At 41.7% G+C, this 14677-nt stretch overlaps 1 protein-coding gene across 1 annotated transcript in view; it reads left to right on the top strand.

Moving 5' to 3' along the window:
- chd5 (chromodomain helicase DNA binding protein 5) overlaps nucleotides 1-11860 on the top strand; it is a 48940-nt gene extending 37080 nt beyond the window's left edge. Inside the window, exons 26-40 of the mRNA XM_076096849.1 lie at nucleotides 1292-1378; nucleotides 1558-1646; nucleotides 2038-2171; nucleotides 4635-4779; nucleotides 5993-6152; nucleotides 6275-6354; nucleotides 6567-6762; nucleotides 6851-6940; nucleotides 7056-7199; nucleotides 7785-7893; nucleotides 8083-8215; nucleotides 8380-8575; nucleotides 9958-10121; nucleotides 10977-11103; nucleotides 11733-11860. Of these exons, the coding sequence (XP_075952964.1) occupies nucleotides 1292-1378; nucleotides 1558-1646; nucleotides 2038-2171; nucleotides 4635-4779; nucleotides 5993-6152; nucleotides 6275-6354; nucleotides 6567-6762; nucleotides 6851-6940; nucleotides 7056-7199; nucleotides 7785-7893; nucleotides 8083-8215; nucleotides 8380-8575; nucleotides 9958-10121; nucleotides 10977-11103; nucleotides 11733-11860 (1982 nt within the window). The remainder of the gene's footprint in view (nucleotides 1-1291; nucleotides 1379-1557; nucleotides 1647-2037; nucleotides 2172-4634; nucleotides 4780-5992; nucleotides 6153-6274; nucleotides 6355-6566; nucleotides 6763-6850; nucleotides 6941-7055; nucleotides 7200-7784; nucleotides 7894-8082; nucleotides 8216-8379; nucleotides 8576-9957; nucleotides 10122-10976; nucleotides 11104-11732) is intronic.
- The last annotated feature ends 2817 nt before the right edge of the window (nucleotides 11861-14677 follow it).

Genomic DNA, 14677 nt, shown 5'->3' with positions numbered 1-14677 from the left:
AAAACGTCCTCAATAAGGACATTCAACGTTTTTGTGTTTTTATTGTTTTACGCGTCAGCCAACGTGGTTGTCCTGCACACTTGAGCATGCGGGCGAAGTTCCCGTTGGTTGTAATCTGCAACCTCACCGCTAGATGTCACCAAATCCTACACACTGGCCCTTTAATATTATCATACCAAATTAGTTCTTGGTTGCGTTTCGGAAGCAACAGCCCTTTTCCATTCTTGCCCCTTAAAATGTTACATCTTGGTGCCATAGACTGTATATAAAGAGTGGCTGTAGGAATTTTGGCCGCCGCCATCTTGTTTTTATGCAAATAGAGGCGTACATAAGGGGGTGAAGTAAGATCGCTGAATCAAACTTTTTTAGACGACCAAAATGTCACAGTTAACCTCCATCAACCAACACATTGTGAAAGGGTTAAAGTTCGAAGACTAAAACACAGACAACTCCCAGACCGGATAACGCCATGGTAGCGACCTGTCAATCACAAGGTAGCCTAGTGAAGGCACATTCGCTTGATTCAAATAACACTCTAGCTAAATAAGTAAATAATGGCACAGTTTGTCGGTGTGATCATCTGAGTCACATTATGAGAAAACTACTGGTATAGTAAACGTGTGTCTGTATTTGGGTTATGATAATATTGCACAGGCCAGCGTAATACCCTCTCTGTTGGTTTCAGTGCAGGTCAACAGCTCTCGTTGTGGCATACGATGGCTCTGATATCAAACTTAACAACCCAATCGGCTAATTCAATAACAGAACAGTGCCACTCACACCTCACATGCCTGGCTTCATTAGTGAGCTAATTTAATAATTTGGGTGTATCAGTTCAGGCGAGAACGGCACAGAAATTAATCTGTGTTTATTAAATCCTCTTAGGTTGTAAGTCTCAACAAGAGCTGTTGACCTCCATTAAATCTGCCACAGAGTGTGTTATACTGGCCTAAAGCTCCCTTGTATCTCAAGCATATAGTTTTTAGTGAAACGCTTCTTTTTCATCCTGTAGTTGTACTTTTAAGAGTCCTGATTGCCACAGTTCAACAGCAGTTGACTGTTGAGAGTGTAAAGATTTCAAAGCCCGTCACAGCTCAGAGTACCCTCAAAGTTTAAAGTGACTGCCTGGCAGAGGAGTCAACTCTCACCTCACTTCCAGAGGACACAAGTGGTGTGGTGTGCGCATGCCAAGCTGTAGTGGTCTGTAGTAATCCGCAGTGCCATGGCGCCCCCAGGTGGCCACCGACAGAAGCGATCGCAATGTGGTGTTTCTCTCTGATGTGTTGCTCAGAGTGGCAGGATGATCTTTCAGACAATCAGTCGGAGTACTCCGTGGGGTCCGAGGACGAGGACGAAGATTTCGAAGAGAGGCCCGAAGGTAGGCAGCAAAATAGATAAAAAAAATGCTCTTAAGATGTGACACCACACACAACACATCCCAGTACCGATTCCTCTTCACACAAGTTCATTTTAGTCAAACTGTGCCCGTGGTAAGACACTGCAGAGAGGTCCTTATAACAATGCGTTTTATTTTAATTTTTTAAATATCTTTTGCAGGTGGACGCAGACAGTCTCGTCGGCAGATGAAGAATGAGAAAGACAAACCTCTGCCACCCTTACTGGCACGAGTTGGGGGCAGTATTGAGGTATGAATTCAACAGGATATGCTGTGCATCTTAAAGTGGCGGTATGAACCCCTGTTTTTGGCAGCGTGACATGCGAGGCAAGGGGGATAATTCTTCATTCTTTAAATTGTGCTTAATGAGAGAAAATCTGCGGATAAGTGGCCACTATTTTTGCTCCGTAGCAAACTCAGAGAGTGCCTCTTTAAGCGTGTAAAGTATGACTACCCTGCAGCCGATCCATCAGTCTGTGTAACGGGGCAGCCAAGGACAGAGTTATCACTTTTACAATATGAAACTGACAGCAAGCAGCATCATTAATTGCACTGTATTACAGCATGCAGTTCAATGATACTTCCTCTTTCAGATATGTTAACACCATTGTCTGTCTAAAGCGGTTTCTTCTCATCACAAGGTCCTGGGGTTCAACGCCCGCCAGAGGAAAGCCTTCCTCAATGCCATCATGCGCTGGGGAATGCCTCCTCAGGATGCTTTCAACTCCCACTGGCTGGTTCGAGACCTGAGAGGGAAGAGTGAGCGGGAGTTCAGGTGAGGCCTCGGATATACTGAAACTGTGAAACACCAAGTAGTGTTATTTGTTCAACTTAAAATTCTCTTTTCACACAGCACATTTTTTAAGTCAAGGGCTGCTCACCATCCAGTGGAGAGGTAGCTCTGGGCTATTTAATTCGCTCCTCACATTTAATTGGTTAGCCCAGGGCAAAGCTCCAACAATGCTCATATTAAGTTTGCTAAGGTTGGACTTTCCAGTTTCAGGGTTACTTCATTTTAGAAAGCACCAGAGCCAAACATTACATCAATAGATATTCAAGTAAAAACAAGTAGCCTTGAGTTGTGTTTGGTGCATTAAAGCAACTGTACTTAAATACTACTATCACTATACTACTGCTATTGATCCTGTGATTACCATATTGCAAATGCAATCACCAGTACTACTACTGGTGCCTTTACTAATGAAGCTAGATGTATACATAGCTGTGTTAACGAGGGGTTAATAGTACTACTGCTATCGATGTTTTTGCTATTATTGTTCAACTGCTATCACAAGTGCTTGGGCCTTATTTACTTATACGTGCGTTGAAATGTTCTTACTTTGCGCACAAAATAAGTGTGCACGCAAAATTATCTTTGGATTCATGACACGTGCACATGGGCCTATTTTATTCTCATCACTGTGCAGATGTTATTAAAGCAAAATCATTCTAAATAGACACAATTTGCCGGCTATTTGCGGTCAGCATACTACCACGTCCCCATTTCTGTAGAAAAGCAAATTATTTTAACTCAACAATGAGTAGCATGATCATTATAGGCCAAGTCAATTAAAACAACATTTCAATAAGGACATCCTTATACACGCCATTGTAAGGTAGGACTTGGACACTCTGTTATAGTAGAATATTTTAATTATGACACTATTTGATGAAGATGAATGTGCGTCAATTTGACAGTTATTTAAGACATTTAGCCAACACATTAGTAAATTAACGATTTTAAATATTGTTGTTTGTTAAAGCCTTTTTTTAATGAATGCGGTATTAATATGCTAGTTAAAAGATTCAATCGTTTTCAATTTCTTAGACCACACGTGTCAAACTCAAGGCCCGCGGGCCGAATCCGGCCCGCCACGTCATTTTATGTGGCCCGCGAATCCACCAGCAAAAAAAAAATTAAAATTATATTTTGGAAAAAAAATAGTTGGACTTGAAAATAAAAGTATCCCCATGGTCGAAATTATGAGATAGAAAGTTTAAATTATGAGATAGCATGTTGTCTGTGTACCGACATTAAAACTATCACAACAGGTGGACAGGAGAGGCAACAGCCCGTAAAGAGGTTTTCCAACAAGTGATTGAGTTGAAAAAGACTGCAGACTGCAATCACAGCAGAATATATTTACAAAAGCTACAGCCCAGTGCTGCTAAAGGTATGTGAGCAGGTGAGCTCCGATCAGATACAGACTTTTACAAATGTCAGTTTGTGAAGAAACAAAATCGCAGACCGAGTTCAGGAACTAGCAGCAATCTAACAACACAGCTAGCTAAGAGACGAGCAGGTACTCGTCTTCTTCATTAGCTGTTGATGAAAGCACAGACAACACGGACACAGCGCATCTATCCATGTTTATAAGACCTGACTCTCAGTGAGGAGCTCTTGGATGTAGCTGCCGTGCACGGGACGACGGCAGAGAGGGACATTAGTGATGCAGAGAGGTGACAAAAATAGCTTTGAACAAAGTTAATGTCATAACTTGTGTTTGATGATATTTGTCTTTGTTATTTTCTTTAAAAGTTTGATCTTTGATATAGTAATGTGGGTTTCTTAACCCTACATTAAAATTATTTATGATAACATTTATAATAACAGAAATGTGCTTAAATATAATTTTACATTTATATAACTGCATGTACAATATTTTTACACTTGAATAAACAATAATCAAATGCAGAGAGTTAGTTAACAATATGTTAGGGAGTCGTTACATTTATACAACCGGCCCTTTGAGGGAAACTATGATGCTGATGTGGCCCGGAGTAAAAGTGAGTTTGACACCCCTGTCTTAGACAGTCGGGCCTTCATCCTTTGTGTGTTCACATGGCCTCAGGCAGTTCTAGATTTGTTTGCAAAGTAACATCAAATTTTTCCATATTACTTACTACTTGTCATGGCACCACTACTGCAATTACTTCTGCTAATATACAGCTAAATAGTTCAACTACTGATAATCCTCACTCTAAAACTACTACTGCCTCTGCTACTTGTGTGTTAGTGTGCCATCATTGTATATCAAACATTTAAAAAACCTGCAACACATATACAAAATGGAAAACAACAACTAGAAAAGCCTCCATACATTATCCTTTTATGTCCTTTAAAATCTGCTACTAATAGTACAAGTGCTTCTCCTACTAGTGCCTTTTAGAAAATGGTGTTAGTGCTTGTAACCACAGAGGAATCACTCTTGTTACATGTAGTGTTTTTTTCCATCAGGGCCTATGTGTCTCTGTTCATGAGACATCTATGTGAGCCGGGGGCAGACGGAGCAGAGACCTTTGCCGATGGAGTCCCACGTGAGGGACTGTCTCGTCAGCATGTTCTCACCAGGATCGGCGTCATGTCCCTTGTCAGGAAAAAGGTAAACTGGTTATTCAACCGAAGACATCTTCAAGTCGTCTGCTGGAGCACTGTGAGATTAGAGAAAGTAGGTCAAACTGTTCAGGCAGAGGAAAATGCAGTTAAGAAGAAAACATATGTTTTGAGGGGTACTTTTCGATGTGACTCATCGTTCAAACCCAGATTTTGAGCAATGTAGCTTCTACATCTGGGTTAAGAAAGGACAAATGGTTTCTGGAGTTCGAGCTTCAGCTTTACAAGTTTCTATGTAAAGTCATAGTAATGTTTTTAGTAATTTATAGTTTCAAACTAGTGATTCACTAAATCTGGTTGCACCATTGAAACTTCATAAATGTCTAGGCTAGTTAAGACTTTTGTACATCTTTTGGGTAAATTGGTTGCTAGGAAACGTTTGAAGCGCTGTCCAATCAAAAGCAGTCAGCTATGTAAACAGGAAGTCACTGTAGCATCACAAACTAGCATAGTTTCCAAAAGGTAGCTAATGTTACAGTTTTAGGGGGCTAAGTGATATTAAACCTACCTGCCAGATATGACTTATTTTATTAATATATGTAAAACAAAAAAAATGTGTTTCTAACTCTAACTAAAACACATTTCAGAGTTAGCTAAAGCTAACATAAACTAACCACTACTATTAGCTAGGATCAATTAGGCTAACATTACTAGCTTAACATTATTTAGCTAGTTGTCAAGTTAGCTACAGTTACTGGTAACAACTTAACTTTTAATAGGACTAACGTTAGTTTTTTGTGGTGCATTCCATTTTGAAATGTATAGTTTATTGTATTTTGAACTTTCATTTGCATTTACATGATTACATTATAGTGACATTAGTCTTTGTGTCTACCTGCTCAGCGACTGTAGATGAAATTAGTTAGCAGTTAGCTAAATCTGGTACAATATATCTCTTCTTCTATTAATATGAGATTCATGTTTTTAATTAACATTTATTGCCCATGGTCTGTGACAAATTTGCTTAAAGAATAAAAACAACATTTATATTACAACTGGGCTAAGTTTGAACTTAAGAAGAGTTGGTGCAACCGGATACAGACAAATTCAAACAAAACTGCTGGTTCAGTATGCCACGTGCCCTTTACAATGGAGTTCTTCCTCATCCCTTATTTGAGGAAGGTAAGCCATCTCATGTAAGAGTAGGATATTTCTATTTCATCACAGTTTGAACCGATCACTTTTTTTTTTTTTTTTTGTAGGTGCAAGAGTTTGAGCATGTCAATGGCAAGCTGAGTTCCCCAGATCTGATTCCCATCGGCATGGAGCTGAAGAAACTGACTGAGAGTTTATCTTCTGACCCCAACACCCCTGTGCCAGCCAGCCCTGTCGCCACACAGCCAGGCACACCCATCCCACCAGGTCAGAACAAAGTGTCGGTGCTGATCATGCTTTCTTTTTGTCTGACTGTAAGGTGAACTTCATGTTTAGAACAAGTTTTGGCTGGAAAAAAGTTTGAGTTGTTGTTGTTTTCTGGACTGTAGATAAGACTGAGTGTCTCTTGGGTACCACTGAAGACAAGGAGACCACAGAGCAAGATAGCAAGAAACTGTCAGAGCAGGAAGTGAGTCCTTTTTTTCTTACACTATCCATCAATGTCATTCTGTTGCCCTTTATTGTCTTATCCACCCTCTCATGGTTCATCACACTTTAACAACACTGATCTTATCATCCTCAGAAGACGCTTCTGTCAAACTTAGACACCTTTTAACTCGTCTCTCTGCTCTCTACCTACTTTGCTCTTTCTCCTCCTGTTGTCTGTTTTTACATCGGCAGTCTTCCAGTGCAGAGCCAGCATCCGTACCTGAGAAGGCATCTGACAGTGAAGAGAGCAAGGCCAGCTCAGAGGAGAAGACAGGAGATGAGAGGGACAGAACCGAGTCACCCTCTGCAAAGGCCGAGCCATCAGCCAACTCAAAAGAGTCCGCTTTGAAGCAGACAGAACTATCATCCAGTCAAACCTCACCTACAAGTCAGTGGTGCATAATGATCTGCTGCAATTTTACTTTATTTTACTTTTTACTTTCTTTAATTGAGTCCTTTTTTGTTGTTGTCCACAGCGGAGCCCCTCAAAGAAACAGAGAAGTCCTCAGAAAAAGGAGATACCGAATCTTCTCTGGCAAAAACTGAAGACAAGGAAAATAAGCCAGGTATACATGCTCCTTGATTTAAACATTTTTGTAAAGCTAAAAAATCTTAAGTCGTCGTCCCAGTATGTAGATGTTCTTTCAAGAGATCGCTCTGTCATTTATGGAGCTGTTGCAGATGATTTGAAGATTGAAGACGTGTTAGAGGGTCGATTGAATGGAGACAAAGACACTTTGGACGAGATGGATGAGAGCAGGAAGGAGGACAAAAATGGATACAAAGCCAGGTTCATGTTTAATATCGCCGATGGAGGTTTTACAGGTAAGACTGAGTCTGACTTTGTTTTTTTATTGTCATTGACCAAAACAGTGTGACCTGCAGCAACAGAAGGGGAGGAATGAAACAGAGCTGTTGAGACTATTGTCTAAAGTAACAGCAGAGACAAAACTGTTGTGGTGTTATTTAGAGAGACAAATAAACACGCGGTGAATAATGCAACAGCTGCCAGGAGAAATATGACGGCACTCATGCTGATTTTACTGGGAAATAAATGGGTCTAAAACCCTCCACTTAAATCAAACTGTCTTGAATGTCAAAGGCTCACAAAGTCTCTCCCTAAACAGTAGTTTACAGCTAGCTGTCTTTGCTTGTGACACTGTGGAACTCACTCACGTCTGCATGTTGTGTTTGGGTATTTACCTCCCTGCTTCACTTTGTGCTCCAGCGTCTCTCTACAGGTTCTTTATCTCAGGTGCCACAATGAAACAGCTGTGTTTTGTCATGAATCTTGTTTGTGTTGTTAATGTGCTCTTGCTTCTCTTTATGTGCTGGAAACATCTTGAATGTTACTTTGTTGTTGTTGTTGTTAACAACTCTTTGTCTTCATCCTTTTTTTTTTGCCGGCAGAGTTGCACACCCTCTGGCAAACTGAAGAGCGAGCGGCGCTGTCTTCTGGAAAGATGCACGACATCTGGCACCGTCGCCACGATTACTGGCTTTTAGCTGGCATCGTAACGTATCCTTTCCCAGATGTAGGAGCGAGAAGCTCAGCATCTGGCAAAGTAATGTAATTACTTATGACCTGCAGGCAAAACACTCATATTTACTAACCGCGAGGAGCGACACGAAAATCTTTTTTTTATTTGAGGAATTTTACGAGGCTCTGTGCTGCCATTCGTTTCCCTTGACCTTGAATCCATCTCAGACACGGCTATGCCCGTTGGCAAGACATTCAGAATGACCCGCGTTACGCTATTCTGAATGAGCCCTTCAAGACGGAGATACATAAGGGCAACTACCTAGAGATGAAGAACAAGTTCCTGGCTCGGCGCTTCAAGGCAATCCTGAGTCTTCATAATTAAAAATAACTACTGAAGGCTGAAATAATTCAAGGATTAAAGGATTTGTTGTATCTAAATGCAAATTGAAACACTGTCTCTCAAATTGTATCACCTTCTGCCTGAGTCCTCTGCCTCACACTCTGCCCTCCCTCTCTCTGTAGCTGTTGGAGCAGGCTCTGGTGATTGAGGAGCAGTTGAGGCGGGCGGCGTACCTGAATATGACCCAGGACCCCAGTCACCCGGCCATGGCCCTCAACACTCGCTTCGCTGAGGTGGAATGTCTGGCAGAGTCCCACCAGCACCTGTCCAAAGAGTCCCTGGCCGGGAACAAGCCCGCCAATGCCGTGCTGCACAAAGGTCTGTGGTTTGCTTTCAAAAATAGCAACAGTCATAATTATCACAATTTCTGCCTTGCCTGCCAAAGGCTGGTGCACTGGGAAAAACAATCCTACACCAATGACATTTACAGGGCAAAATGACTGATGTAAATATTTCACAAGAACTCTGTCATTGCTGATGGATGCATGAAGCATTCATTAAAGAGGCAAGGACACATGTTGTTAGGTTTTTAATCCTCCTATAATTATTCAAATTTCATTATTACTGTATTCATCTTTTTCTGTTGGTGTCTTTTCATATTTTTTACTTGGAAAAAAAAACAATACAGTACAGTAATTACTGTAGAACACTGCAAAAATGACAATAATCAAGTCTTCTTTTGTAACTGAATCATTAAAGTCGTAAAAACAAAGCCTGCCGGTGCATGCAGACTATTTGAATCAGTTTCTAATGGAAATCAACCTGATCAGAGAGTTTATTTATTTTATCTTCAAGGCCTTTACACACCGGGGGCATTTCTGTGTTTGCAATTAATTGGCACATCAATATATTTTTTGTAACAGTTATTTTTGTCATGTACTTTCACACAGAGCGTGAATATATTACGCAACAAAAAAGAGACGATAGTTTTTTCTGATTTTTCACGAAAAAAAGGCACCAACCAACCAAGCTTATATTTATGAAACAACACAGACGCTCCGTATAGTCCGAACCAAAACGGCAAACTTTATTACCCCTTTCAACATTGACAACGGCAGCGCAGACCAGATCCACACCTTCTGTTTATTCACAATAATAACCATCGACATCTAATATTAAAAGGGGAGTATTTCACATTTCCCCTTGTTTCAAGATACAGCGGAATTAAAACAACATGATTTCACTTGAAAACTGTTTTATCTATCCAGACAGTAACAGATCCTGTTTGACACAGTGGCTTCATTTTGTGTTAATTTGACTCACCGTCAAAACATGTTTACAGCGATTAGTAGGAAAGTTTGGGAAGAGGCCAAGGCCAAAGACTGTATAAAACGGAGGCGCTAAAGTGTTTGAAAATGTTGTTGTCTGTGACCCTTATTGATTTATCTGTTAGTGCAACATTTTATGGCATTTAGTTCCTGGCAGCTGTTAATTTCAGGCTCTGGATCACACCATTAATTTACTTTTTTTTTAATGATTTGAGGTTATTTACACTTTGTTAATTGAATTTAAAAAGTAAAAAGTTTTTCATGCAGTTGCCCTGTGGTTTCTCTCATTGATCTGTTCCTCACTAAATGATACCACATGTGCGGGGCTCTTTAAATGAGTGTTAACAAGTGAAACCATTTCTGATGTGGTGTGTGTGTGTGTGTGTGTGTGTGTGTGTGTGTGTGTGTGTGTGTGCTTTTGTGATCTTGCAGTGCTGAACCAGCTGGAGGAGCTTCTGAGTGACATGAAAGCCGACGTGACGCGGCTGCCCAACATGCTGTCCAGGATCCCGCCGGTGTCGGCCCGTCTGCAGATGTCCGAGAGGAGCATCCTGAGCCGCCTCACCAGCCGAGGGAGCGAGCCTCCGCCACAGCAGGTGAGACGGGACACGGCGGTCGAGAACGTCAGGGTGGCTTCAGAAATCAAAAAATCAAATCAAATACACGCCCCTCTTTTGTTTGTAGCTATCTGAACCCATTTGTTTTAAGAGGGCCAATTTTGGCATTATCAGATGGGAATAACATGTTGTCTTGCTGAGAATCACAAGCCTCTTTCCCCAATGGCTCGGACTTGGCTGAATATTACAAGGCTCCCTAAAATATGCGGCAGGGATGAGTGGATTCTAGAGATAAAAGACTCCGGCACAAACACTTTGAAGTGTTCTGTAGTTACGACTCAGCAACCGCATTTTTCCTTCAAACAAACCTGTGGACACTCCAACTCCCTATCCCCCATGGAAGCGTTTCCCCTAGTGCAAAGAAATAAAAAGAAGAGTCTCCCTTAAGTTGTTTACTTTCACCGCTCTGCTCCTCTTTATATCTTTCAGTCCCAAAGGACGGGATTGTCTCACTACTTTCATCTCTCCTGCACCTGTTCACCGGAGTTGAATGTGTCTTTTATTCTCGGTTATACAAGCGATGATCTCAGCAGAGCAGTGTGTTTGGTCATACACTCTGACTGTGCCTTTTTATTCTTCGGGTTGCTGTGCCAACCATTGTCGTAACCAGGGAAACAGTCGGCACTCTGACTCGCTCTTTGTTTTTTTTATTTGCTTACTTCACTACCATAGGAAGAAAACGTGACAAATGTTGAATTGAAGGATTTAAAAACCAGCTCTGTCGCTGTTATCCAAGATTGTTCTCCTGTTACTGTTATTATTATTCTAATTATTATGTAACAGGTTCATGTGAAGTTGTAACACGCAGCGGCATAACTCATGTTTGATTCTCAGCCTTTTAGCCAGGGCGGCTTTGGCTGCTCCCAGATGTACAGCAGCAGCTTCGGCGGAGGCTTCAGAGGACCGGGTGGTCAGCCCATGGTCAACTACAGTCAGATGCCTCTGGGACCCTACGTCAGCGGTGAGCATCCACATCTACAGTAGGATGTTGTAAAACAGGTGCCACTCGAGGTTGTTGTGCAACTTAAATGATACTATTTGCTAAATGGAATTTTTGTGAGGTGCATCATTCTGGATTATGACAACTCAACTTCAGCTTGTCGTCGTGTTTTGATCTTTCCTATTTGCAAAATAAATCGGGCACCATCTAGAAACACAGTTATCATATCGGTGCCGCGCCCACAAAGAAGCCAGATAGGTCGAGAAACACGAGCATTCAGACGTGTCTTGAACAAACCCCCCTGGTGAGCCAAACTTATTTGAGTAATAACTCCACTGCCTTTTGTTCTCTCTTCCAAACTGTCCTATCTATCACAGCTAACAGACCGACGTCCTTATTCAACTTTGACCTATCTTACTTACCTTAGTTGCATACACAATGAGGGTTTGCAGACGTTTTTGGGTATGCTCACTTTCAGTTTTGTTTTCTAATAAGATTCTGAAGTTGATGTGCTTGTTCTGTTTGAAAAAATCCATCTGAAATCAAAACATTCTGAATGTCATAATTCTCACTGCAATATGTTAAGAAAAAGTAACCGTTTGTGAAGTTGAACTGAACCACTCAGATATAAAAACCTCTCTCCTCTTCAGTGTCCTCGAATGGCCCTCCACCCCCTACCAGCCATCTGGACAAGAAGTCATTTGACTCCTTGAGAGACGTGGCTACGCCTGACCTCAAGTCAGGCAAACCTAGTGATGTCATCTGTATTGAGGACTAGGACCGGCTCTGTGAAACTGACCTGAGGTTAGAAACTCCCAGGGCTGGAATCTGCGCGGATGACAGCCGCCCCATCTCTTCCGCCACATCCTCCTCTTTCTCCCCGCTCCCTCCTGACTTCAAGTCAAACTTTTTTTGATTAATGCAGATGTATCTATCTTAACAATTGCACTTTTATCTTTCGAGGATCCCATAGAAGTATTTCAGTAGATATTTGCTTTTTTCTTAACCTGTGCCGGAGAGCTGGAGGATTTAGGATACGGGGAAAATGAAGCAGCTTTTTACCTGAAAGAGGATTTCTTTTTTTTAAATTTTCAGTCTCGCACTACGAGGCGAAACTTGAGCGAGCTCTTGATTGGGGCTCATTCTAATCTTGGAATGTGTGTTTTGTTCGCGCATAGCCTCGACTTTTTCATTCTGCGTGCCCCCCCCCCCGATGCTTTTATCATCCTGCCTATTCACTGTACACTGTGACTGTGCCCCACTGGAGCCCCTTCCCTGTGAGGAGGAGTGGAGTTAAGGATGCCTTCACTCATAGCTTGATGGGAGATTGTTTTTCCAAGGACCAATATTGTTACTTTAAATGAATATTTGCTTTGTCATTCATGTTAGTGACCAGTGGATTCAAATATTGATTTGAAAGCATCAAAAACGAGTATCATGTATGCAGTAGCTGGACACAGTCTGTCTGAATCCTCTAAAGACTGCCACCCGCTGGCCATTTGGAGAAAGTAATCTCCAGGAAAACCTGCAGCTCCAGTAACCTGCGAGGGGGGGGGGGGGGGGGGGTTGGCTTCTTGCACTGTACATACTCAGAGACTGCTGTTTATTTTACCTCACATAGGTCGAACCATAGTGAAAATACGTAAACACACGTGGAGGAAACCGGGAAGCCTGGCTTGCCGTCGCACGGGGAAGATCGAGCAGAGACGAAAGAGCTGCGGGAGTCGCAAAAATGATTATTAAAAACGCATTTCAGAGAAGTATTTCTGTGTATGGTACCAATATTTGTGATTGTTATTATATTTGAATGTTAGTAGTGGCTGTAGAGCTTAACCCTGGGGGGCCGTGACCAGTGGGACTGCACTATAAACAGGAGCTCACCTGGTCCACATCCACACGCAGGGCTTTAATGTTCAGGCCTAAGAGTCCTGAGTGGAGAGTGGCTGCTTTCCTTCTCTTACTTACATCCCAGGGACTTTCCCTTTCCCCCCCTTTCATTGTTAGAACTGAATAAGAACATATGTGCTTCTGGCACGATGTCACTTTAAGTCTAGTAGCTTTTGTTTGCTTCTCTTTACGTTAAGGTGAAACTTAAGATGTATCTGGTCGCTTGGTGTCATTAGAGAAGATTAAAGGAGATGATCCAGTACCATTTGTGTATTTTACTCCACACCTGCGGGAATGTCAGAGGACCGAAGTTGCACAGCATTAACTCTTTAGACGACGTCTTCGCGTCCGGTCTCCTCATGTTGCTGCCTATTGCTTTACCTGGGGGTGAAGACACTTTAGCATGGCATAGCCACATATCTTGTGCATTCCATCTACTACTGTTATGTGCTGAAGCGGCGGTCCACCATGTAAAATGGTATTTTATAAATTGAAGCTTACTATATTTCCTTTTTTTTTTATGAAGGCATCGATGGAATGTTTGGACTGAAAGTGCAAGTTGTTATTGAGCATATTTACCTCTTTTTCTTTCCTCCCAAAGACGAGTGGCATTACCCGTTTGTATTGTTACAGCCATTGACAGCACTTATTTGACTTAGTTGGGATGACGATGGTGGTTGGACTACTCTAAAGTGAAGAGGTGGTGTTGTACAGAGTTGCCGAGCGTATTTTCTTACTCTCCTTTTGCAAACTTCAAATGGTTGTCCCGAGGTGCTCTCTTTCTGCAAAACCCTCCTCTCTCTCTCCCCTCTCACATCATTCCTCAGACAACACGCTTTATCTTGGAATATTATCCGACTGATTTTTCAAAAGCAACCATGAAATGAACCTTGAAGTGCATCACTTGAGTTTGTTTTTTTGAAGTGCTCTTCTATCCGTTAGTGTTTATCAGTGCGGTTTTGTTCATGCCATCGATTACTTGACCATGACATGTATTAGGTTGCTTGACAGATAGAACCTCAGAAACATGTAAATACTTGAAAGATTTTTTTTTGTTTTTCAGAGATAAGTCCATCTCGTACAGATTTATGTATCAAACTGGGAAAAAAAAAGATGAATGTCTGCTGGATGGTGTTGCCGTAGAACTGCAGAGTGCACCGTACGTGCTCATTAATCAAAACCATGTCCTCTTCCCCCCCCCCTCTGGAGTGACGACCACGAGACGACGTCGACAACACAGCACTCCAATGAAATGCAATCAAACTGAAGTCGGTATGAATGTAATGTCTGTTTAGAAAAAAAAAAAGGCTTCAGTCTAATATTATAAATATGTTAACAATGTATGTACATGCTTATTAACATGGCTTCAAAAGCTACCAAAAGACCCTGAGAAAAGGCACCTTTGTTGCAGCGAATGCATGTGAAGCGTTTGATGTGACGGTTCACTTTTCGGGGAGGCGGTAGTGTATCTAGCATTTACAGACAATGAGCTCCAAGCAGTGTTAATGGTTCTGATATTTGTGCTGTATAGCAAATTTGAATGAAAAAAAAAGAAGTGAATTGTCATCTTTTTATTTGTATTCTATGTATTTGTTCAACGTGTTTTAATAAATCTTCTGGACAACAGTAACACACCGCGTGGTTGTCTTCTCCGCAGAACGAATGAAGAGGCGTGCATGTGAAGAATCGAGCTGCAGTCGAGGATTTA

Source organism: Anarhichas minor, unplaced genomic scaffold, assembly GCF_050575085.1.
Source record: "Anarhichas minor isolate MPS153535 unplaced genomic scaffold, ASM5057508v1 ptg000023l, whole genome shotgun sequence".
NCBI classification, from domain to species: domain Eukaryota; kingdom Metazoa; phylum Chordata; class Actinopteri; order Perciformes; family Anarhichadidae; genus Anarhichas; species Anarhichas minor.
Note: the sequence above shows the minus strand (reverse complement) of the source record. Positions and strands in the feature narration are given on the sequence as shown.